Raw genomic sequence first — 22,499 nt, forward strand, 5'->3', positions numbered from 1 at the left:
CTTATGTCCTCATTTATTGTTTTTTTTTTTATTTGAGCACTTTATAGTGAAACTACAGGAGGAAGAATAAGAATGGACTTACCTACACATTTTGATTTCGATTTCTTGAACTGGCATATTGAAAAAAACCCAATAAAGTGCTATATAAATGCTTTATTCATTCATTAATATGGAGTAGGAAATAAATTCCACTAAAGAAACTTTTTTTGAATTGTGGTGGCATTATGGCAATATAACATTGCTGCCAGCAGGGGGCAGTTTAACTACAGCAGCAATCCAGATTGACCATTATTAGCATTAATTAATGATAGATAGATAGATAGATAGATAGATAGATAGATAGATCATTTAATAAAAATATATAAAGTACATTCATTTATTTTCCATCAGCACAAATTAGAACAGTGCTCCAAATCCCTCACATTTGATTAAAAGAACTGCATTCACAACTAATGACCGGTAAAAACCTTGACAAAAATAGGCATTTAAGAAGAATCCCTAACATAGACATAAGCCTGCTCAATTTATCCAAGCATGTAGCTATCACGCAATGATAAGAAGGATTAAACGTATCCCACAGTGCAACAGTGCACTCCCTCTCCCTCATTAGTGATGTTACCTCTGAAACAAGCGACCTTTGCCCTGGATCGACTGCTTTTTGAGGTTAGCTAGAGGGTTAATTTTGAATAAGATAAACTTGTACTAGAAACCTGTCCTTTTAATTATTTTGTGCTGGAGAGTCCTTGCCATCAAAGCAAGAGCTAAAGACCTCAAAGACCTCGACTGGAATTATCACATGGCTCCAAAACAAGCTTTGGCACCCGTACATATAAAACGAAAGCGCCAAAAGTTTGTCCGAGCGGAAGACATTAAGTCGTTCATTAATAATACGCCTCTTGAAGACGAACATGGCACAGAACTTCGCTCACACAGCACATACCTGTAATTCCAGTGTGCATGCATGCGTAAAACCCTCATTCCTCACTGAAGCCAAGAAGCACATCCTGACAAACTGAGCTGCTGTAGGGACACACAAAGGGTTTCAAAGGACAGTGCCCTCATCCTGAGCTAACAGGGAGCTGGGAGCTCATGTCATGTTAGATGTCATTTGACGAGACAGCTGCACTGGAGACAATGCTACAGAGACACCCAGTCTCTCATTAGAGCTAAAGTTGACTCAGGAATGTTGGCAGACAATAGCTCCAAAACGACAGGTGTCTTGATAGTTTATAAAAGCAGTAAAGAATGCATTAGTTCAAACCCACTTTTTCAATAGCATTTGTTCCGGAAGTGTTAGCCCAATTAATTTTTTTTCATAGGCATTTAAAAAAAAGTATTTGTTAAAAAGTTAAAAGCCATGAAACAAGTCAAATAGCTATGAGGTAAAACACAACTTTAAAAAGTATTGCAAATTAAGACTTTATGTAAGCGAAAGAACTAACAGTCCAGGTTTTGTACCCGAGAGATTTTTCTGAGAGTGTATGGAGAAAACGAATGGCATTTTTACTTCTGGATTCAGATTGTTGCACCCAATGGCTTTACACAAAAGATTCAGATCTGTAAGAAATGTATAGTTTGATTAAGTAAAATCACACAAGTAGATATTTGTGCCCAACAACAGAACTGAGTGTGATACTGCGTTTTTAAGTTTAATAAACAAGAAGTTAATAATGAGAAACTTTCATTTTAGACACAATATCACTAAAAGTAATTCTAATACAAAACAGTGAAAGGTCACCGTGCTATCAGCTGGTCGACCAATCAAATTCGAGGACCGGATAGCTATAAGAAAGTATTAAAACTGCTAATTGTGAGAAATGTGTTAAGATCAGCAAGAAAACCAAGTGAACCGAAATACTCCAGTGTTCAAACAAACAGGAAGTTCCTTAAACTTCCACAAATAAGGTCAATGAGTGTAGTAATGGCATATAATCGTAGCCTTTGCACATATGTTGGAGTTCTTGTTTATGAAAACATGTAATTTGAATGATGGAGATCTGCGGAGACGCTCCTCCCAAATTGGGAAAAATGGAACCACTTAAGAATAATTGGCCACGTAGAGATTGGCATCAGCTCAATGTACACCAAGCGGTAAAATGATGAGCCTTCTTGTTTCCTTTCATAGTAACATACTAACTCAGCAACAATGCACTGTAAAACATTTATTGCAGGATTATATGGATGAATTGTCAGAGGTTTCTGTAAACATGTTTCCACAGATGATCTGTAGACTGGGATGTTATTGTACAGTATAGCAGATACAATCTTCCCTGTACATGCCAAGCATAATATTTTTTAATGAATCTAACCACAACTGAGTTACGTTTATAAGATATTCTTCCATATAAAATACAAATGTGTATAGAAAAAATCACATGCAGAACTACTTGAGACATTTTATGTCATACATATAAGCAAAACTGAATTAAGGCTGTAGCTCTGTTCCAGAACCTAGTGAACTGTTTCACTACGGCCTACACATTATAATCATGAACCTCACAAGAGACCAGTTTGAAGCGTTAATACAGAGGTAGCAAGTCTGTGTGCCACATAATTTGATTGATTCATTTTATTTGGAACATTCTGGTTCCGGAAGTGAAATACCAATCATTTTCTCTGTTGGGGAATTGATTTTTAACAAAAACCATTAAAGAAACGCCTTCTGTGAGCTTCAAGGTTGTTAATCGATGGTACACGCCGTTGTTGAAACCAGCAGCCTGCATTACTCGGTTTCTTATTTCTTTCTTTTTCATCATGTCTTTTTGTCTGATTTTCAGAAATGTCTTTGCTTCAAATCAAAGTTTATGTTGTGATTCATTTCATAGCTGGTTGGTATGGTTTACAGCTTATAACTCATTGATGAAAATGTTTTCAAATCCATAGGGTAAAAATTCTGGAATGAAGGCAGCTGAAAAAATGGCTGTAGACTGTTGATATGAACATGTTGCTAGGCTAATGCACTAATAAAACATTAAATAATACATAATACGCATACAAATTTGTGCAGGGCAACAATTAATCATGATTAATCGCATCCAAAATAAAAGGTTTTGTGTACAAAATATATATGTGTGTACTATTTATAAAAAATATAAATGATATGAATATAAATATATACATGAAAATATTTTCAAAATATATACTGTATGTATGTGTCTTTATATACACATGAATTAGTACACACGCGTATATAACATAAACAAAGACTTTTATTTTGGATGCAATTAATCACGATTAATTGCTGCCCAGCACTAAATAAAATTCACAGAACACAAAATGATTATAAAATAATTCATCTTAATTACAACCATCAATGCTTTTCAATATTAAATGACATGTACGTTTATTAACAATCAACATTTCTAATGCCTGGTCCGCAATCTCCACGGAGCTTATCGCAATGCATTATTGGATTGCTTTTACCGTGAATGCTGCCTTAGAATTTGGCAAAGTGTCTTGGAGGCACTAAAATGCCTATATTGGAACAGTCTTCATGCATTTGATAGTTTACAAGGTTTTGAAACCATGTGCATGGTAAGCAACTTCATTTGACATCTCATGACCACAGCAAGGACTGTTTAAGAGGCATAGAGCCATGGCTAGTGGATCAGACATTTTTGTAGAAGTCATTGTATATTGTTCATTTGATTAACTGAAAAGATATCACTGGCACAGGAATATAGAGCAAGAGGCACAGGATGTTCTGTGAAAACAGTTCATTTCAAGATTAGTCACTTTTTGAGTCATTAATTCTTTTCTTTCGGAGTTCGGTCACACATTAAATGGCTAGCAAAGGGAAAAGCGTCTGGAGTTGATGTTCATCTTGGTGACACCAATGAGGCGCAATGGTGAAGAGAGTCCAAACCCTGGAGTGACGGGTCCATCACACAGAAGATCCGACAGCTCGTCACGCTCCTCCAAGCCAAAGGTGGCGTCGTTGAGCATCCGGCGATGCAGGTGACACGTCTGCTCCACTTTGAGTTTGTTGATGTCACCGCGTAGTCGCATAAGTTGGCGGGCCAGCTGCTGGTCCTGGATGCGCATCTCCATCTATGAAAGAATAACAAGTAGGAGGAACTTATTGAAGGGTTGGGTCACCCAAAAATGGAAATTCTGTCATTAATTACACGCTGTTGTGTCAAACCTGTAACACAAATGAAGATGAAATGAAATCTGATAAAGCTTTCTGACCCTGCATAGACAGCAACAAACTACCACATTCAAGGCCCAGAAAGGTAGTAAGGACATCGTTAAAATAGTCCATGACATCTTTATGAAGCTAGGAGAGCTTTTGTGGACAAAGAGAAAAAATAAACTACTTTATTCAATGATTCTTCTCTTCCGTCTCAGTCTTCAACATGCATTCACGCTGTCTATGCTGTCTATGGAGGGTCAGAGAGCTCTCGGATTTCATCAAAAATATCTTAATTTGTGTTCAAAAGATGAACGATGGTCTTACGGGTATGAAACGACATGAGGGTGAATAATTAATGACAGAATATTCATTTTTGGGTGAACTTACCCCCTTTAAAGGCTTAATTATATCACCTTGTGCCTCCTCAAATTTCCTAGTGAAAATTATGAAGTATTTACTTAGACATAAGGAGACAATATTTGCTTATTTTACACAGATTAGATGTTTAGATTCAGGGCTCTCAACTAGCCATCAACGTACACTTTCCTGCAGAGAAATACTCCCTGTAAAAGCTTGAGACAAAACTATAGAAAAAGCTAAACTGATCTGGTGACATTTTAAAATGAAATTCTCCTCATGTCTCCTAGTATTTCAATTTAAAAAGCATTTTAAAGTTTTGAGAACTTTTTACAATAAAACATTATTTTAGTTATTCAACCTCATAATTTCACATTTAATTCAATATTACTTGCCATTTCTTTGCAATTAACTGCAAAAATGACTAGCAATTTCTGAGTAAAATTGTTTCTACACTGTGATGACTTTTCAGCATCACTAGTCTTCATGATTCCTACAGAAATCATTTTAATCTGCTGATTTGGTGCTTATAAAACATCTGTTATTATGTGACAAATATTTGTGTTAAATCTTTATTGTCACGTTAGATCAATTTAATGCATTCTTGTTGAATAAATAAAAATCTTACTGATCCTAAAATTAGAAAAGGTAGTGTAAGTCTCTCTACCTTCCAGGCTCATGGCAAAATGTACCACGCATTGGCATGCATAATCCATTTTTGTTAGCAAACTCGCTTTTGTCAGTTTCAGATAACAAGGGGCTCAAAATTAAGGGAGGTGATATGGATCTTCAGAAGTTCGCTTGTACTGGAACTTGCCCTGTTGTTTTTTTTATTTTTTATTTGTTTGTTATTGTTTCCAATTTTCTTTGTGTAAAGGTTTAAGGACACACACTGGGCAAAGGCAGTGGAAGAAAGACTTCTGATGTGGCTAAAGGAGCCTCATTGCATGCCTTGGCTGTAATGGCCTGTGCATAAAAGTATGCCTTGAACCACATGGCTGAGTGGAAGAGAAGTGATTACACTTAGAGGAACAGAGAGCAATCACCTCTCATGCTCATCTGCTCACCATCTTTTCCACTCACTTTAACATGAATGGCAATCTCTCACGCAGTAATGTAGCAATGAAGGCCTGGCATTCAAATCCATTGTTTCATTCAAATTAGCTTACTAATGGGGATGCTGTTCGCTTTCTTCCCTTACAGAAAAAAAGCAGCAATTATTTTGAAAAATCACATTTTTGAGAACATGATAATGACAATATCAGTGTTAGATAAAGACAATTTAATTGAAAATCCTCAGAAATCTATTTAATCTATTTAATTATACCTTTTTTGGGAGTTGCACCACATTAAATTTTATCTAAAACTGATCTTGTCATAAAAGGTCAAGTACACTGATATTTTAAGAGATGCTGACAGGATTTTGAAACTGACTTACCAGTTCTTTTCGAAGCCAAACCAGAGCTTCATCAATATTATCGAATCCTCCAAGGCTTCTAGAAATCAGGGCATTTCCTTCAGTCACTTGGGAACTGTGAGGTGTGCCGTCAGGCTTCAGTCCAGCACCCGTCTCCGGCTCTGATGAGCCCTCTGACACTGCTAAGCCTTTGGAGCTTTGAGCTTCCACTTGTTCCTTCCACTCAAGATAGGACGGCCTTCTGGTCTCAAGCCTGAGCTTCTCAGTCAGTGCTTTCAGGTTTCTCAAATGATCATCTGGGGCAACCTCAAGGCCATCACAGTCCTCTATATTAATCTGAGGAATTGAGCTGGCATCCATGGCCTTCTGAGGAAGTGGTTAGAGTAGCCAAAAATAAACAGTGAAAATCAATTTAAGTGGTCAGATGATCTCATTGCCTTGTTGGATCAATAAAGATACAGTAGACCTTTGGATTTGCTCGCAGTAACCAGGATGGTGTGTCTGTGGGGCTATAAAATAAATCAACAATGCAGATATTGAGCTTCCTTTTTTTCCAGCAGTAAAAGCCTTCCCTCCTAACAACTGAAACTAACTTTGTTACCTTTTCATCATTTAAAAGTTTAGGACTAATTTATGTATTTTAATAGCATATAAAATGTCCATACTTCAAGTTGAACGTATTTACATAAACAAGTACACTTAATGTGATGTATACAGTATTTGTCAGTCACATGTATTTCATCATAGTACCAATAAACTATAAAAGATACATAATAACCATTTTTTTATTTTATAATCTAATCTACCTATTTATTCATCTATATAAATAAATGTATAAATAAAATGTATTGATTATTTTAAATAATAACTATATTTTATAATTATTTGTTTAACTGTTCAACCACACAATTTATCTAAATAAACTAATTGCTCATATCCTTTTTATTAAGTGTTTCAGTTTAATTGTTTTCACAATTAACATATTCACGCTGATTCATATAATACATTTTGAAAATATGATTACTTAAATCAAATTAAATACATTTTTCAAAGTTAATCAAAGCTTAGCCTATTGGAGTGTTTTACAAGGAAATTGCTTATTTTTTTAGTAACATACTTAATACAGTATGTTACTGTTTCTTTGTGAAATTGGCTATTCCTGAGATAAATTATTGTTGCTACAATATTTTTTTTTAAAGTGTAGATGCCAAAACTTAATAATAAACTATACAGTGACTGCATTATTTTACTGTAAGTGAAAAAGTATAAAAAAAAAGTAAGAATAAAGAGAAATAAAGTTTTTGATTATTATATTTGTAAAACCACAAGCTATTTCTCTGAAGTAAATCATGGTTAAAATGGGAAGTTTACTGATCACATGGACGCTTTCCATCCATGCCTCATATCTCACCGTGGATCTTAGAAAGCTGGCGGTTGCCATAGCAACTAAGCCCAGCCAATGAGTCAGCAGCACTGAAGACTGTCTGCTCTAAAGAAGTAAATGTCACTCCTCAAAAGAGCAGCCAGACCTGTGACAGTCGCCAAAGAACATAATGCTGCTCAACTACAGCCTCTCATTACTCTTACACAGACAAGCAAAACTACTGCTGAGAACACAATCACATAAAGTTCTGGTACACAGTAATGCATCGACACTGTGCTTATAATCTAATTAGTCTTGGACCTTTTTTAATGCTTTCCCGCAAAGCTGTCTGTCCAATGTACTTGTGATATAGTGTTTGGTGCATTGCCTTGACGTCTTTCATCATCGCAGCTGCTCCAGGAATGCGTTCTTCTCATAAGAGGAGTGTGTTGGTTGTTAACTGGCCTCACATTAACCCTCACACGGCTTCGGGACTAATCACACTCCTGAAGTCTCGGCTCATTTAGCGCTTCGCCCCACCTCCCGCACTGTGTGTGGCAGCATTAACGTGACTCATCTCACAGGGGGATCCATTCATCCCAGACCAAAAATATGCTTCTCAAAATACTTACTGACTACAAACCAAGACTTTAACATATGAGGCAAACTAATGATAGTTCATGGTGAAATAAGGCTGGACATTCAACAAAGAGAATGAAAATACAGTATATGTAATATGTATACGTAATATATAAATTCCTGTACCATGAATATATCAAAAAATAAACAAGATTAGCAGGTTTTGCACTTTATTTTACAGTCCTGTTCTGCATGCACATACTATTTTCTTATTATAGTAATTATAATAACTGGTTAATAACTAGGTACTGACACTGAACCTACCCATAAACCTCATGTGGTAGTACCATATATTACCCAGTACTTTCTCTGGTAAGTACTCTATAAGTATATGTGAACACATACTGTAAAATAAAGTGCAACCTATATAATATAGTAATATAATATAATAACCTGGAAAAAGTTCAAACTGTTTTATTCCCTTTTCATGAATAATATTGGTTTTGACTGCTGTAGCCTATCTTTCCACACTCTCTGAAGTATTATGTTTAGAATGCAGATCTCAAGGGAAAATTGTTCCTTTTTCCAGACCCATTAAATGCTCTTCAGGCCAAACAGACAGTTTGGAAGACTAGGCATGACTGCATTTATTCATGTCTAATTAGATGCGGTGAACCCTTCTGTCGTATATCTGGAGTGCAAATCTTGGTTTCTCAGCATAAAATGATTCTCCGATCTGGAGTGAAAATTAACTAGCCTGAGTCTCACTTCACATCATGGTCATATATATTGCCTTGTTGTCTAATAACTTTCTGTTGAAGCTGTTACAGCACGTAACAACATTACTTTGATTATTAACAAATAGTTTATTTATTACACATGTCATATAGCAATTATTAACTGAGCCCTGGTAAATACAGACCTAATGAAAACATGTCCGGGTGTTGAATAACCCATGAACATGAAATTTGTTTACTTTACTTTTTTTAAAGGCAATAATAACTAAGTTAAGATAGGCTACACCCGCTCAATCAACCTAATAGAATAAAACATCCTGCATAGAAAATCATTTAAAATAATTTAGGATGTTGAAAGTCATCTTAAAAAAAAAAAAAAAAAAAAACTTACTGCACTCAGTGCATGCAAAGTAGCCTATTAGCCAGCTCAATGGTGACTCTTAAAGATTATTTGATATAGTTTATATGTGGTTTAGAGAGTCTGGACGCTATCTTTATGCATGCAGTATTAAGAAAATAGTGATTCTTACCTTCACAGTAGTTTTTCAGGCTCTTGTACCCCTCGCGTCCTGCTCTGTTACACTGCTCTTACTCCACACTTGTTTCTTGAATGAGATGAGAGGCTCGAATGGAGGAGGGGCGTAAGTTGCGTCAGGTTGTGGTTGTCGTGGAGACGGTCAAGAATCCGCACAAAGCCGCGAGACCAGCAGCATCTCCCGGACCTCACCGCGAGGAGAGGACAGCTTACACTCCTCCAAAACCCTTATACTATTGCATCATATTAAACTATTATAAAAGAAATCTAAATTATCACTTCAAACATTTTTTTAAAGTCCCACCTTGCATCTAATTCTGCATTCATTTAATATTTATTTGTAGGACTTCACAGAGACTATCAGAGAATGCGTGTTATAGTGTGTATCTGAGTTCTTTAAAAGGACCAGAAAAATAAAAGACCAAATTTTGTCGTGATATTTCTTTTTCCAAACACTTAGCTTATTGTTTAAGACCGAAATGCATAAATGGTTAATATTTAAACTTCCTATTGATGACCATGTAGGCTATTATAGGTTATGTTTGTGGGACCTCTGGTGGATAATGATGATAATACTAACATTTTTATTAGTCATATTCTTTTAATATAAGTAGGCTAAGCAGTTATTAAAAGGCTAGTATGTTTCAGTAACGTTCAAGAATTAGATTAGCCAAAATATCTGTTTTCATATGACTAATAGAGACGCTTGCGGACAGACAGCTCGTGCGTTTTCGGACGGAGCATTGAGTACAGAACATAAACACTTAATTTAATCATATAATATAGGCCTAAATCACAAGCACAGCATATTTCATGCGGCGACCATAAGGGACTCCAAAAAGTTTGAATCAAAACTCTACATCCACTGGTTAAAACATAGGCTACACAATAAAAAATAATTATTTAGAATAACAGATGGATATATTGACATTTACAACCATAATTTAGACTTCAGCCCTAACAAATAGGTATTATTACAAACTATCAAATTATTCAATAATTAATAAAAGCCTCTTCCTTATCATAATGAGATTATTTTTTGCTGAGATAGAAATAGGCGGTACTTCCTGTGTTTGTCGCGTGTTTACTTTTTTTTCCAGAGAGCCAAATATTACCGTCCTCTGAGGTAAGTGGTACGTTTATTTGAATGCTCAAGGGTTAGTTTCGTTTAATTGCAAATGCACCTGTTTTCACCGCGAATGTGCTATCGGAGACGTTTTCATAATGTATTGCAGTGACATAAAGCGTTGTCTCAGATCATGCACTGCGCTAACTTGAACTATACGGTTTTCCGTTCGTTTACACCAGCTGCTGTTAAATTGAGAAGTGCACTGGTTAGTTGAGGATAATGTTACAGAATACTATTTAAATCACAACAGGGTAGATTAATTAAAAAAGCAGGACATCAGTGAAGCGAGCAGCGCTATGGGTCGCAGAAATACGCTGCTTTGTGTGACGTCATAATCTTCCATTTGTACTGACGCACTATGCAATTGAATTATTATGATACATTTGAGACCCGTTTCATCCTGTTAGAGCGTTTAGTCCGAAATCTATCCAGTTCGTTTTTTTTTACATTACGTACAAGAAAAATGCACCTGTTAACTGAATGTGCGCTGAAAGTAGGCTGCACTGCCATGACCGAACATGACATATATATATATATCAGTACATACATACAGTGACAGTCATATATTACAGAACATTGCGCGACCGATTGCGTTTTGCCAAACAGATTATTTTAAACAATGTATCAGTTGTTCGTTCTTATTTAATGGAGAGGTGAGTCATTGTTGTGTAATGTTTTTTTTTTTGTTCCCATATTTATCTTTTTATTTTATTTTACTGTGAGAAAAATCGTTTGCAGAGCTGCATTCCACTGTGTGCAATTATTAACTGTATGTGTGCATGTGTGTTTTTTAATATTAATGAATATGTTAAAGATAATTAAATATTCCACAGAAATTATTAACAGATTAATTGAATCAGATTAATCCAACATTCTGGTTTCTAGTAATCTGAATATATATAAACACTTTATACAGAATATCCCATGTAAGGAACTTTGGTTCATATCTGTACACGTCCAAACTATATCTGGAGGATATTAGATACAAACATACATACTACAAACTTTACGTAACAAGATTATACTTTTATGGGATTGTTTTTATCTTAAATTAGAAAACTCATGTGCATATCTTTCAATCTTTCTCCCATTCGCAGAAGATCTTTCATAATGCCAGACCTCTTAGTGATTAAGAGATGCTTCCTGAGTTGCTTATTACTACTGCTTCAGACATCGAGCTCACAGCAGGATGAGCAAAGCCAGCTGCTATTGGTGTCCTTTGATGGCTTCCGCTGGGACTATGTGAATCGAGTACACACACCCAATTTCCATGCCCTGATGGATGAGGGTGTGCTGGTGGAACAAGTGGAGAACACCTACATCACCAAGACCTACCCAAACCACTATACCTTAGTGACAGGATTACATGCCGAAACCCACGGCATTGTTGCTAACGAAATGTACGACCCCATTCACAACCGTTCCTTTTCTATGGAGGGACCTGAGGTGTACGATGCATGGTGGTGGGAGGAGGCTGTGCCGTTGTGGGTCACCAATCAGAAGGCTGGACGGAAGAGCGGAGCTGCCATGTGGCCTGGATCAGACGTAGCGATTGGTGGAACGTATCCAACACATTATTTGAGGTATAATGCGTCAATGCCGTTTGAGACCCGAGTCGAGACACTCATTAACTGGTTCTCAGGGCCAGAGGCCATCAGTTTTGGTGTCTTGTACTGGGAGGAGCCAGACGAGAGTGGGCATAACTTAGGGCCAGAGAGCCCACTAATGGACTTAATCATAGCAGACATCGATAAGAAGTTGGGATTCCTCAGGGGAAAGCTCCAAACCGCTGGCCTTTATGACAAAGTTAATCTCATTGTTACAAGTGATCATGGAATGACACAGTTATCACATGATAAGATTATTGAGCTGGACACCTACGTCAGCCGTGATCTTTACACATGGGTAGACAAGAGCCCTGTAGTTGGCATTTTGCCGAAAGACGGTAAGAATGAATATAAAGCATTTGTTATTGCATATTATACTAGTCATTTAATTAGGTGTTTTTTTCCACTACCTTCTTTTATTTTGTTTAATGAAAGATTGCATTAATATAGGGGAGGGCAGATTGGCCAAAATCAAGATATGAGTCATTCCGTTTCATTGTAAATATATAGAGTATTTCACAATAGTTTTTGCTTTGAATAAGGTCTTTATGATATCAAAATGTTTAAAACCATAGACATTTCTTAATTCTTGTCACCAGTGTCGATATAAAAAAACTAATACTAGCCTTGAATAAAAATGAAAGCCCACTGAAGACAAGTAAACAATCAGTAATCAAATACAAACTACAGTAGAACAAATAAATAAGCAATTCTTCATACATTGTATAAAAGAATTCAAAGTCTTTTTTTTTCAAAAGCCTTTTTTTTTGTATAGATTTGATAATTTTACTAATTTCTAAATGTGTGAAAATCCATCATAAAATATGTGCGTTTCTTGAACTTTAGGGATATTTTGCCATTTAAATGTTATCTCATCAGTGTTAAATGTTTGGTGACACATGCTTTATCGTCTTTGAGTGTTATTCTCTTCTTAATCTAGGCAAACTTGAAGAGGTCTACAATTCGTTGAAGAACGCCAACCCTAACATGGTTGTGTATAAAAAGGAGGAGATCCCAGATCATTTCCACTACAGACACAATGTCAGGATCATGCCTCTGATCATTGAGGTCAAAGAGGGCTGGACGGTCATGCAGGACAGAAACGGATCTTTTATGTGTACGTATTAATATCTACACATAGCTGAAGCAGAACATAGTACGATAACCTTGTTCACCCATAAATGAACATTTGCCGAAAATGTACTCACCCTCAGGCCATCCAAGAGTATGTTTCTTCCTCAGAACAGATTTTGAGAAATTTAACATTACATTATTTGCTCACTAATGTATCCTCTGCAGTGTATGTCATTGATATGCTTAGAAATATCTTTACAGTTATCTAATGTTTAAATGTTTGATTTGCAGTGGGAAACCATGGTTATGACAACAGCCTTCCCAGCATGCACCCTGTGTTTGTCGCCCGTGGACCCACTTTCCGCCGCCGCTACACCAAGGCCTCCATGCGCTCCGTCGATCTCTATCCTCTCATGTGCAGCATTCTTGGTCTCAAGCCCTTACCTAACAATGGCTCTTTGTCAAGCGTGCAGGATCTCTTAGTGAATACATCAAACCCAAAGCCAGTGGTCTCACCCGTGCCCAGAGAGCCTTCCTACGCGTGGGCCGTGGGATCCGTCCTCGGCGCTGCCCTCGTGATCGGGTTCCTCTTCATCTTTGTGCAGCAGGTGACACAGCGACAGCATCTGCCACAGCATCTGTCCGACAGAGAGATGACACAGCCTTTACTGTAGGGTCAAACACAAGGGTTGTCGGGACTTTTCTCATTTGAGGTTCTCAGAGTATGTAGCACTGATTATTTTTTTAGTGCCAATTCTGATAACCCTTTTTAAGCAGCTAGCATGGTCGCTTGAATCCAAAAGCGATCGATATCCACGTTAACGTGCCAAAGCCCAGTATACCAAAAGCAATATGGGGAAAGATGCTGCAGTGGAAAAAGTTTTTGCAATCATCAAAATCATAACTAAGCCAATAGTGCCCTCTTCTGGTGAAGCTGTCAGTGAGACCTTTATTCTGTGTAGTCATCTAAAATCTAGTAGCCAATTTGAAGAAGAAAAAAAAGTTAGCATTAACATGCTTTTCCTTTCCATTTGAATCTGATATTTATTTAATAAAAGAGATTCGACCTATTCTCTTGACTTTGCATTAAATTAATATATTCCGGGTTCAAACTGATAGCATTTGTGGCATAATGTTAATTATCACAAAAATGTATTTCCTTGTCCCACCTTTATTTTCAGAAAACAATTTATAAAATCAAAAAAGCTCTGGGATACAGTAAGGCACTTAAAATAGAAAACTGGCCCAATTCAAAAACATTAAAATACTCATTGTTTCTATAGTATAGACACAGGTGGCAAATAGTATGAATGTTAACATGGTTTTAGTGAGAAAAATTACTTTCTAGTCTTTTCTGTGTATATTTATTTACAATTTTGATTTCTTTCCCCCATGACAACGCAATCCTGTAAACCTTAAAACCCTCAAAAGAATCTTAAAATGATTTAAACATCTTTACAGCCCAAATAATATGCCAACTGTAAAATTAAAAAAATAAAAATTAAGTGATTTTATAATATGGTAAACATTACATTTCAGATTTAAATCCTCAAAAAAAGGCCTATTTTTTTCAGGAGTCTAATTGAAAAGAACAGCATTTATTTGAAATAGAAATCTTTTGTAACATAAATGTCTTTAATGTCACTTTTAAGCTTGAATAATTTTCACATCATTTATAAAATAGTACGTTTGGCCTCATTTACTTCCATCCATTTCCTTTTTTAATAAGCAACTAAAGATATTTTTTATGGTGATTAATACTCTACCACAAATTCTGTTGATTGAGTTTAACTTGTATTGAACCCAGAATATTCCTTTAACTGAATGTTATGGATGTGAACAAAAAAAATGCAGGGACGTTAGTAGGAGTTGGTTTTTGACTTTTTTGTTATTCTCACACCCATTGTAGTTTAAGTTGGCAAATGAATGTTAATAAGTGTCCTTGAAAAGAAACTGGTAGTTGTCAAACTACCTCCATGTTGCACTAAAATCAATGTAAGCTAATCAGGATAGAGAAGTATTAGACTAGTGGGGGGTTTTATCTTATCTGCATTTTGCACAATGTAATACCATGAGTAATACCATGGAGTAGTGGTAGTTAGCTGCTAGCAGACTGTTAGGATTGTTTGTTATCAAGGAAATTTTGACTATATGGTTGTGTGCAGAGACTACTGTGTTTTGTGTTAAGTATTTCTATGATTTACTGGATTTGTCTTACACTTTTGGACTTCAGGGCCTTGTGTCTGATTTTGATGTCAAAAATCCCACAACTAAAACATTAAATGTGTAACATTAAAATATAAATAAATGCCTGATTTGGAAACACCCAATTGCTTGATATCTCCCTACTAATATGAGTAGTCAGAACCTATTTTCCCTATCATCACAGAAAAGTTCAGGGTCGGTAAGAATTTTCAGCTATTTTTTTTTTAAGTCTCTTTTGCTCACCAATCTGTGTTTATTTGATTAAAAATATGGGAAAAACAGTAATTTTATAACATTACTTGAATATATTTCAAAATATAACTTATTTCTGTGACGCAACACTGAATTTTCAGCATCATTACTCGTCTTCAGGGTCACATGATCCTTCAGAAATCAATCTAATATGCTGCTCAAGAAACATGTCTTAACAGCTGTGCTGCATAATACTATTCTGGAAGTACTGACCCCCAGACTTTAACAGCCTTTAATATTAAAAATTACTAGTGTCTAAACCAACTAGACAGACACATGGTGGAATTCATTTTTAATAGTTGCAAAAATACAAGGGGAACTTGTGTGCAGTTATGCTCTATAATCTAAGAAACTCATGCATACAACAGCAACAATTCGTCAATAGAGCTGGTGAGAAAAGACTAAAATAATAGGCTTTGAGCAGAGCGCTAACCCAGGCCTAGAGCTTAAGGAAGAGCCATAGGAAGTGAAAGGCATGCGTCTGACAAAAAGAAGCGGAGCAGTGTGTGAAGAGGCAACTGAAGCTTTTTGGTTTCATCTTTAAATGGCATCAATATCAATGTCCTCTTCCTCATGGTCCAACTTCTCAGGTTTTTTGGTCTCCATTTTCAACTCGCGGGCCGAGGAGGAATACACCACCTAGAGAAAAGGAAGATGAGAGTAAATTCTGCACCAACAAGGTTTATCAACTAACTACTATATTTACAATGATCTTATTAGAAATCGAAAATCCTGGTAATGAAAACTGATGTAAGAACATGGCTTTTTTTTTTTTTACCTCAACGTTGTCATCGTCGTCATCTTCCTCTTCCTCGCTGCCCTCACTCTCCTCCTCTGCCTCCTTGAGCCATTTAACAAAAGGCTCTGCCTTGGCATGAATCTCTTTCGCCAACTCTTTGGAGACATACTTCTTAGACACCTATAGCAGAAATGTCACCAACAGGCTTAGACTCCAGAACGCTAGTCTCCAGCAGCATGCAGGTCACAGACGTTACCATATTACAACCCCCTCCGACGCACAGACTACAATGACAAGGTTTGCCTAGCAACAGGTAACTGACCGCATCATCCTTTCATCTGTGTTATATCAAAGAGCTCATGCATCTAAACTACTTTTATCAGAGCCACGTTCAACTCTGACCTACATTGTTTCATCGGAGACTAGAGGCTGTGTGTTGGCAGGTTACCTTTTCAGCCCATGCGAGAATGACATCTTCCTCCAGCAGATCGGCGTCATACAGGTCTTTGAGTATGATGGGGACTCTGGGTAAGAGCTGAGTCTGATGCAGCTTCACCAGACACTCAAAGCCACCCAGAAGATATTTCTGGGCTTTCTTATTGTTGTGGCAGAACTGTGGACAGAAATGTAAGCTTCTTACACTTATTATAGGGCAGCATTAGTGCATTTTAACAAAAGGAATAAGGTTTGTACGCATGGGAACTCGGTTTTCTGTTGTAGTGCAGGTTTCCCAACCAGGGGTTTCTTAAAATGGCAGTCGAATCATTGATGTCATGTGGACCATTTTAATTATGTCCGTACTATCTATCTGGCCCTTTAACATGACATGATGGTGAGTAATTAATGACAGAGTTTCCATTTTCTGGAGATCTAACCCTTTAAATTGTGAATTCTGAATGACACAAAAAGGAAAAAGTTGTGAACTCATCGGACAAAGAGTGGAAACCTTGGAAAAACAAAACATTGAGAATCACTAAAATGTTACCAGCTATGAGGGACGTACCCGGAGGAAGTGGCGCTTGTACTTCTTAATCTGTTCACGGATGTTTTCATCAAAGAGCAGCTCGCTCAGGATCAGAGGACCCATGGCTTTCACATCCAGCCTTTCAGCCTCAGCCAAGATCTCTTTATCTGCGGAGTCAATCGCTCCACTGTCTTTCTTCTCCTGAAGGGTAGAAACAAAGAACGGAGCTGAATGAGGATAGTGTCTATATAGAGAGCAATTTCAGTACAATTTGAAGACAAACACCTTCACAAAGTTGTAAAATATGTTGACCCTCTCCTCCAGGGATTTCTCCAAGTCATCAGTGAGCGTGAGACCCTTTGCGTGCTCGCTGATCTCCTCCATCCTGCGACGCTGGGCCTCTTCGGTGGTCTCCTCAGCCCAGTCTTCATCATCCCCATCCTGTCATAAGATCACGTTCATCAGCAGTGTTTCTCATCTCTTACGCTGGTAGGTGGTTTTTCAGGAGAGGATCTCAAAGCAGCACTTACCACAGCATCAGGGGCATCTATGTCATTATGGTTTCCAGCTTCTCCACCACTTGAGCCGTTCTCTTTGTCCTTCTTTCGGTTCTTCTTTTCCTTTTCTTTTTTCACAGATCCACTGTCATTCTCTGCACCAACATGACAGAAGAGAGGAAGTTATCAAAAGAGCAGTACAGTTTAGTACACAAACATTAACTCAGCATGGTAGACAAACTGAGTTTTTGACTACTGCCGATACATACTGCTTACAAGCACATACTAAATCCAAGATAGATTAGGGTTACCAAAAATTTCAAGCCTTCCTTCAGTTTTATTTGAAAGAAAAGGTTTGTGGAACATTAAAAGCATAATATGAAAGTGAAGATCATCATGCGTTTAACACTAGGGATTCAAAATATCAATTAACCGTCGTTTAAAGTCTGTATTTACCTGGTGGATTCTTGAGAATGAAGGTGCAGAGTTTGTGTCTAGTGTCCAACATGCCTCGGTAACCACAAGCCTTGCAAGAGTTTCCAATGGTCTGCTTCTTGGGATTAATGTGCTACAATGAGGAGAAGATTTGACTTTATTAAACTACATTGATCAACAGGCTGTGCGACGATGAATCCAGCTACAAACCTGAAGGGCACATTGCTCACAATTGCTTCCACTTGAAATTATTTTATGTAAAAAAGGTGTATGCTTTGCCCTGTGTACAAGACTAGAGCTATGCCTTATATCTTATGTATAACCTTACAGAGAGGATATAAAGTCGACTGAAGCATGAAACCGAAACCAGGCCAGCTGAGACCCTGCTAAAAAAAAAATCTCAGGAGGTCTTCACTACTGCACTGCAGAGGAAGATCAGCAGGACTAAAAGAACATTGCTCTCAAGTATAAAAAACTAATTCCTCTTATAAAACAAGACATTTCTGCCCCTCCACTGAAAGTCCACATTCTGCCATACATGTGTGACACACATAATAGATACTGTGTGCTCTTTGAATGAATGTCTTATGTGTTTGGAATAAGGGTGGAACAGTTCTACCTACTCACGGTTATCACAGTTTTAGAGTCACAGTTTCAGTATCTGTTTGATAAAAATAAAAAAAAAATATGAATAATCTAACTACAAATCAACAGCACAAATAAATACAAGAGAGTAAAGATACATAAAATAAACCATTATTTTCAGGGTTTTTTTTATGGAGCTAAAGTAAACAAAATGTAAAATATCATTGGATATTTTTTTGTCCATAGCGGCACTGAAACTGTAATTTGGACCTTCAACCGTTTGGTAGCTGTTGAAGTCCACTATAAGGCGAATAATCCTGTTATCTTTTAACCAAAAACCTTAATTTCTTATCAACTGGAGGAAGATGTAAACATCTTGGATGACATGGGGGTGAGTAAAATAAAAGGAAGTTTTTATTTGAAAGTGAACTAATCCTTTAAATGAGTTTAATGTAAACAGATTTCAATGTGTGCATGCGCACTATCAGCACGATGATGTAATAAATGACTGCTCATATTCTAGCACACGGGCACGGCATTCACATTAAACAAGAGTGAATGGTTTGTCCACAATTTATTTGTTTTTCCATCACTGTTGCTGTAATGTACTGGGAAGGCAGAATGCACATTTATCAACAGAAACATACATTAGCTGAACCCAGTTTGTTTCACGTGTTTTTATAACAAACCACATTACAGATGCTTTGTCAGATTTAAGATGAACTGCAGTCCTAGCACTTTTTTTATACAGAACTATTCCACCCCTAGTTTGGAACGAGTAAATAATGACAGATCTTTAATTTGTGTGTGAACAATCCCATTATAAATGGAACCCCTCCTTGCCATTGGCTGATTGGTTTTGGCGACTGAAATGTAACCATGAGAAACTGAAGGTGACTTGTATACAGTTAATGACACAGCTAATTTCCTCTTTACACCTGTAAAACAATCTTAACACGTGGAAGCTACATGCGTGACCCCACAGAGACCTGCATACTCAGCAACGTGCATTTAAACATAAAGGGCACTCGGTTCAACGGGGCATCAAGGGCACCCAGTTCAACATCCACCAGAATGCACCGGCTCATCAATAGTCTCACTTCATGACCTTTCTATGAAAGTCTAAATGGAAATATTTACCAAATCAGTTTCAGGATTGTCACACTCAGGACACAGCACGAACTTGCGAATGAATCCGTCTAGCATGTCTTGCAGTTTGTTTGCCTCATGGGATCCATTGACGATGTAGCGGTCATTCTTGGCATCAAACTGGGTTTGGGCTCCCAACTCACAACCAAAGAATTTGGTGGGATCTAAACGGAGGTTACAATATAATGTCAAATGAAAAAATAAAAATAAAAAATCCATAAAAGGAAAAAGTTTAATAGCTTTTTAAAACTATGCTCACATGTCGGAGGCCTATTCAGAGCCTTAGCAACATCAACCATGTTGACTATGACCGTCTTAATTCCATTCCCCTTGCCTTCCACCTGTGATAAACAAACATGGTTTAGTTTGCATCTGTAATGAATAAATAATGGTCAAATTTCATCACAATGACCTTTAAATTGATTATATATTAAATTTTAATAATAATAAAAGAGAGCATGTATATCATGCATTTTAATTTATTATTAAGAAACAAATCATGCATTTACATACAATTTACTTAATCTATATTAATATTTGTCATCAAGAAATAAATATCAACCCCGGCCATATATACACATTTAAAACCCACCTTAGCAATGATACGGGGCATTTTATAGCGGTAGAACTGGTCTGACACGCTGCGATTGACATTGACGGACATTTTGGCTTCCCGTGTGGTTTATCAGCAAGACGAGAAGATCTTGAATTGGCAATTATTAGTATCTTCTGTTTGAAGAGGAGGGGATGACATAAACGACTGCAAGAGTACTCTGTCTCTGACATGAAAAGGGTACGGCCACTGAGGCTCCAGGCTTCCAGCGCGTTGACTAAGATCCCCCCAAACAGCTTCCAGCAGCTGCACTATAGCACTGCAAAGAGGACACGGGAGTGAGGATTAGGAGCAGAAAACAAGTTTCACACGGTTTAGCATCATTACCACTGTGATATCAACTACAGCAGACATCTAAAATGAGGTGTGCCCATTCTCCATAAGCCTGGCTAGTTATCTACTAGGAGCACCTGTCATGGTGATACTGGGATCTTCATACAACTCAATACTTAAATGGATTCCTGTTTAGGATAGAAAACAATGACATCCTCAGACTTAAACATTATGCTGCTGCATGTACTCGCATGATGACGAGATGAAACCCCTGTGTTGAGCAACCCCATGCTGCAGAGTGCGTCACACCAAAGGAGGACGCCATTTTATTCGGTGCAGTATGCAACACATTGAGATTGATGCGAACTCCTAGACCTTGTTAAACAAGTATCGCGAGAGTACTACGCGCAGTCACGAGAGAGAAAAATACAGAAATAACTGAAATCGACGTACCTTTCCCATCCGTAGCTCCTGTCGTCCAGGTACTCAACGTTTTCGCAAAACAAAGACATAAACACACCGCTGGTCGCCCTGAGAAGAGGTGAACTACTGGTTTGAATTGGTGGGTTTAGTTAGCTGGTTAGGGGTCGGTGCTGGTTACACCTCGCGGAGCAGAGTGATAAACCCTGGGGAGAAAACTCACGACGCCCTCGATACAGGGGACCTGCAATAAAACAGCATTCATGAGCAAAACTTTACAATCAGTCACATAATGATGATGATGTGAACCAACATGACTGATGTATACGAGCTAACATATGGCAGCATTAACAGTAACCTAACACGCAGTATCTCCTCAAGCCAAAGTGCGAATATATTTATGAAATGTGGCTGAAACAGAATAAATTATTTTCCAGAAGAACTCCCCAATGAGTAGACCAATATGTTTTCGCGAAGTTCTACTCACCTCTCGCACGCTTCTGCTCGTATGCTAAACCACAATGAATGAGCACGTAAGACCTCGTGACTTCCAATCTTAACTCGGCTACAACCTAGTCCCGCCCCCATGCCATAAACGGATGTTTTGATTGGCTTGCGCCTCACTGGGTTCTATTTTATTTGTCAAATTTGGCTATCAATCATAAAGGACAAACCGATTTACTTGATGATTGGGAAAGATATTTTGTGGTAAATAACTTATTACTTTTTATCATTTTTATACGTAAATTCAGATATTTAAAACGCCCCATCAGGCTTTTATTAATATAGATTTTTTTCCCCGTTGTTGTTATTTCAATGCGATGTCAGTCTGTTTTTCAAAAGTCAGCTACCTATTTGTTCTTCAGAAATAATTGCTAGTGCAAATATGGGAAATTTTTTAGCTGATTGGGCCATTCCTGTTAGGGTATGCATTACATTATTATGTCCCCATAATATTTGTCTTGATATATTCGATTAAATCACAATGTTATAAAGATGGAAGTCGTATTAGTTTCACAATTATGTGAACATAAGGGTTATAGAAAATGGCAGTGATTTGGCTTGATAAGATTTTTTGCCAACTTTTCTTTTATCTAATCAAAATATTTCAGATATTGATTTCCATTAATTATGTTTTTGTTTTGTTTTATTTTATTTTCAGAATTTCAGCATGTATGAAACAGATATATATATAGATGTCATTAAAAATGGTCCACCTTATGATGTTTTTTTTTTTTTTTTTTTTGCTTCTCCTTTAACATATTCTGCTTTTGGAAGCATCACAAATTCCACATATAGCCTGGGACAGTGGATGACACACAGAGTGAATTCTCTGGATTTGTTTACAAACCACTGAAACAAAAGATTCCTGGCTGAGCACATCATGATGTAGGGCACTGAGAGGAATGAAGAGGACAAAAAGCCAGTATGGGT

The 22,499-nt window shown here is 37.2% G+C and overlaps 3 protein-coding genes across 5 annotated transcripts; 1 reads left to right on the forward strand and 2 right to left on the reverse strand.

The window, feature by feature from the left end:
- Positions 1–1,901: 1,901 nt before the first annotated feature.
- LOC127983918 (protein FAM167A-like) lies at positions 1,902–9,836 on the reverse strand. Of its 2 annotated transcripts, none has more exons than XM_052586313.1 (3): positions 9,119–9,836; positions 5,931–6,418; positions 1,902–4,050 (listed from the first exon to the last, which is right to left on the reverse strand). In XM_052586313.1, the coding sequence occupies exons 2-3, from the start codon at positions 6,267–6,269 to the stop codon at positions 3,787–3,789; spliced, it is 603 nt and encodes a 200-aa protein (XP_052442273.1). In that variant the 5' UTR covers positions 6,270–6,418; positions 9,119–9,836; the 3' UTR covers positions 1,902–3,786. The 2 variants fall into 2 exon arrangements, with proteins under 2 accessions (XP_052442273.1, XP_052442272.1); XM_052586312.1 differs by having other exon boundaries at positions 5,931–6,275; positions 9,119–9,835.
- A 313-nt stretch (positions 9,837–10,149) lies between these two features.
- On the forward strand, positions 10,150–15,263 carry LOC127983916 (ectonucleotide pyrophosphatase/phosphodiesterase family member 5). Its single transcript, XM_052586309.1, has 4 exons — positions 10,150–10,249; positions 11,350–12,197; positions 12,800–12,976; positions 13,225–15,263. The coding sequence occupies exons 2-4, from the start codon at positions 11,363–11,365 to the stop codon at positions 13,605–13,607; spliced, it is 1,395 nt and encodes a 464-aa protein (XP_052442269.1). The 5' UTR covers positions 10,150–10,249; positions 11,350–11,362; the 3' UTR covers positions 13,608–15,263.
- A 402-nt stretch (positions 15,264–15,665) lies between these two features.
- Positions 15,666–21,701, reverse strand: LOC127983917 (eukaryotic translation initiation factor 5). Of its 2 annotated transcripts, none has more exons than XM_052586310.1 (12): positions 21,553–21,701; positions 21,099–21,309; positions 20,352–20,631; positions 20,019–20,100; positions 19,751–19,923; positions 18,047–18,158; positions 17,624–17,745; positions 17,379–17,534; positions 17,133–17,294; positions 16,578–16,742; positions 16,169–16,309; positions 15,666–16,029 (listed from the first exon to the last, which is right to left on the reverse strand). In XM_052586310.1, the coding sequence occupies exons 3-12, from the start codon at positions 20,421–20,423 to the stop codon at positions 15,931–15,933; spliced, it is 1,284 nt and encodes a 427-aa protein (XP_052442270.1). In that variant the 5' UTR covers positions 20,424–20,631; positions 21,099–21,309; positions 21,553–21,701; the 3' UTR covers positions 15,666–15,930. The 2 variants fall into 2 exon arrangements, with proteins under 2 accessions (XP_052442270.1, XP_052442271.1); XM_052586311.1 differs by having other exon boundaries at positions 21,424–21,554.
- Between the last annotated feature and the right edge of the window lie 798 nt (positions 21,702–22,499).

Source organism: Carassius gibelio, chromosome B20 (genome assembly GCF_023724105.1).
Source record: "Carassius gibelio isolate Cgi1373 ecotype wild population from Czech Republic chromosome B20, carGib1.2-hapl.c, whole genome shotgun sequence".
In the NCBI taxonomy this organism is placed as follows: Eukaryota; Metazoa; Chordata; class Actinopteri; order Cypriniformes; family Cyprinidae; genus Carassius; species Carassius gibelio.

Bases quoted from the DNA above. Each gene is read 5' to 3' on its own strand.
- LOC127983918 (XM_052586313.1), bottom strand. From the start codon at position 6,269: ATGGATGCCAGCTCAATTCCTCAGATTAATATAGAGGACTGTGATGGC. The intron at 4,051-5,930 runs GTAAGTCAGTTT...ATTCTTTCATAG, and splicing joins TTTGGCTTCGAAAAGAACTG to ATGGAGATGCGCATCCAGGA.
- LOC127983916 (XM_052586309.1), top strand. From the start codon at position 11,363: ATGCCAGACCTCTTAGTGATTAAGAGATGCTTCCTGAGTTGCTTATTA. The intron at 12,198-12,799 runs GTAAGAATGAAT...TTCTTAATCTAG, and splicing joins TGGCATTTTGCCGAAAGACG to GCAAACTTGAAGAGGTCTAC. The intron at 12,977-13,224 runs GTACGTATTAAT...TTTGATTTGCAG, and splicing joins CAGAAACGGATCTTTTATGT to TGGGAAACCATGGTTATGAC.
- LOC127983917 (XM_052586310.1), bottom strand. From the start codon at position 20,423: ATGTCCGTCAATGTCAATCGCAGCGTGTCAGACCAGTTCTACCGCTAT. The intron at 17,295-17,378 runs GTGTTTGTCTTC...TCTACCCTTCAG, and splicing joins TATTTTACAACTTTGTGAAG to GAGAAGAAAGACAGTGGAGC. The intron at 16,310-16,577 runs GTAACCTGCCAA...TTTCTGCTATAG, and splicing joins TTCTCGCATGGGCTGAAAAG to GTGTCTAAGAAGTATGTCTC.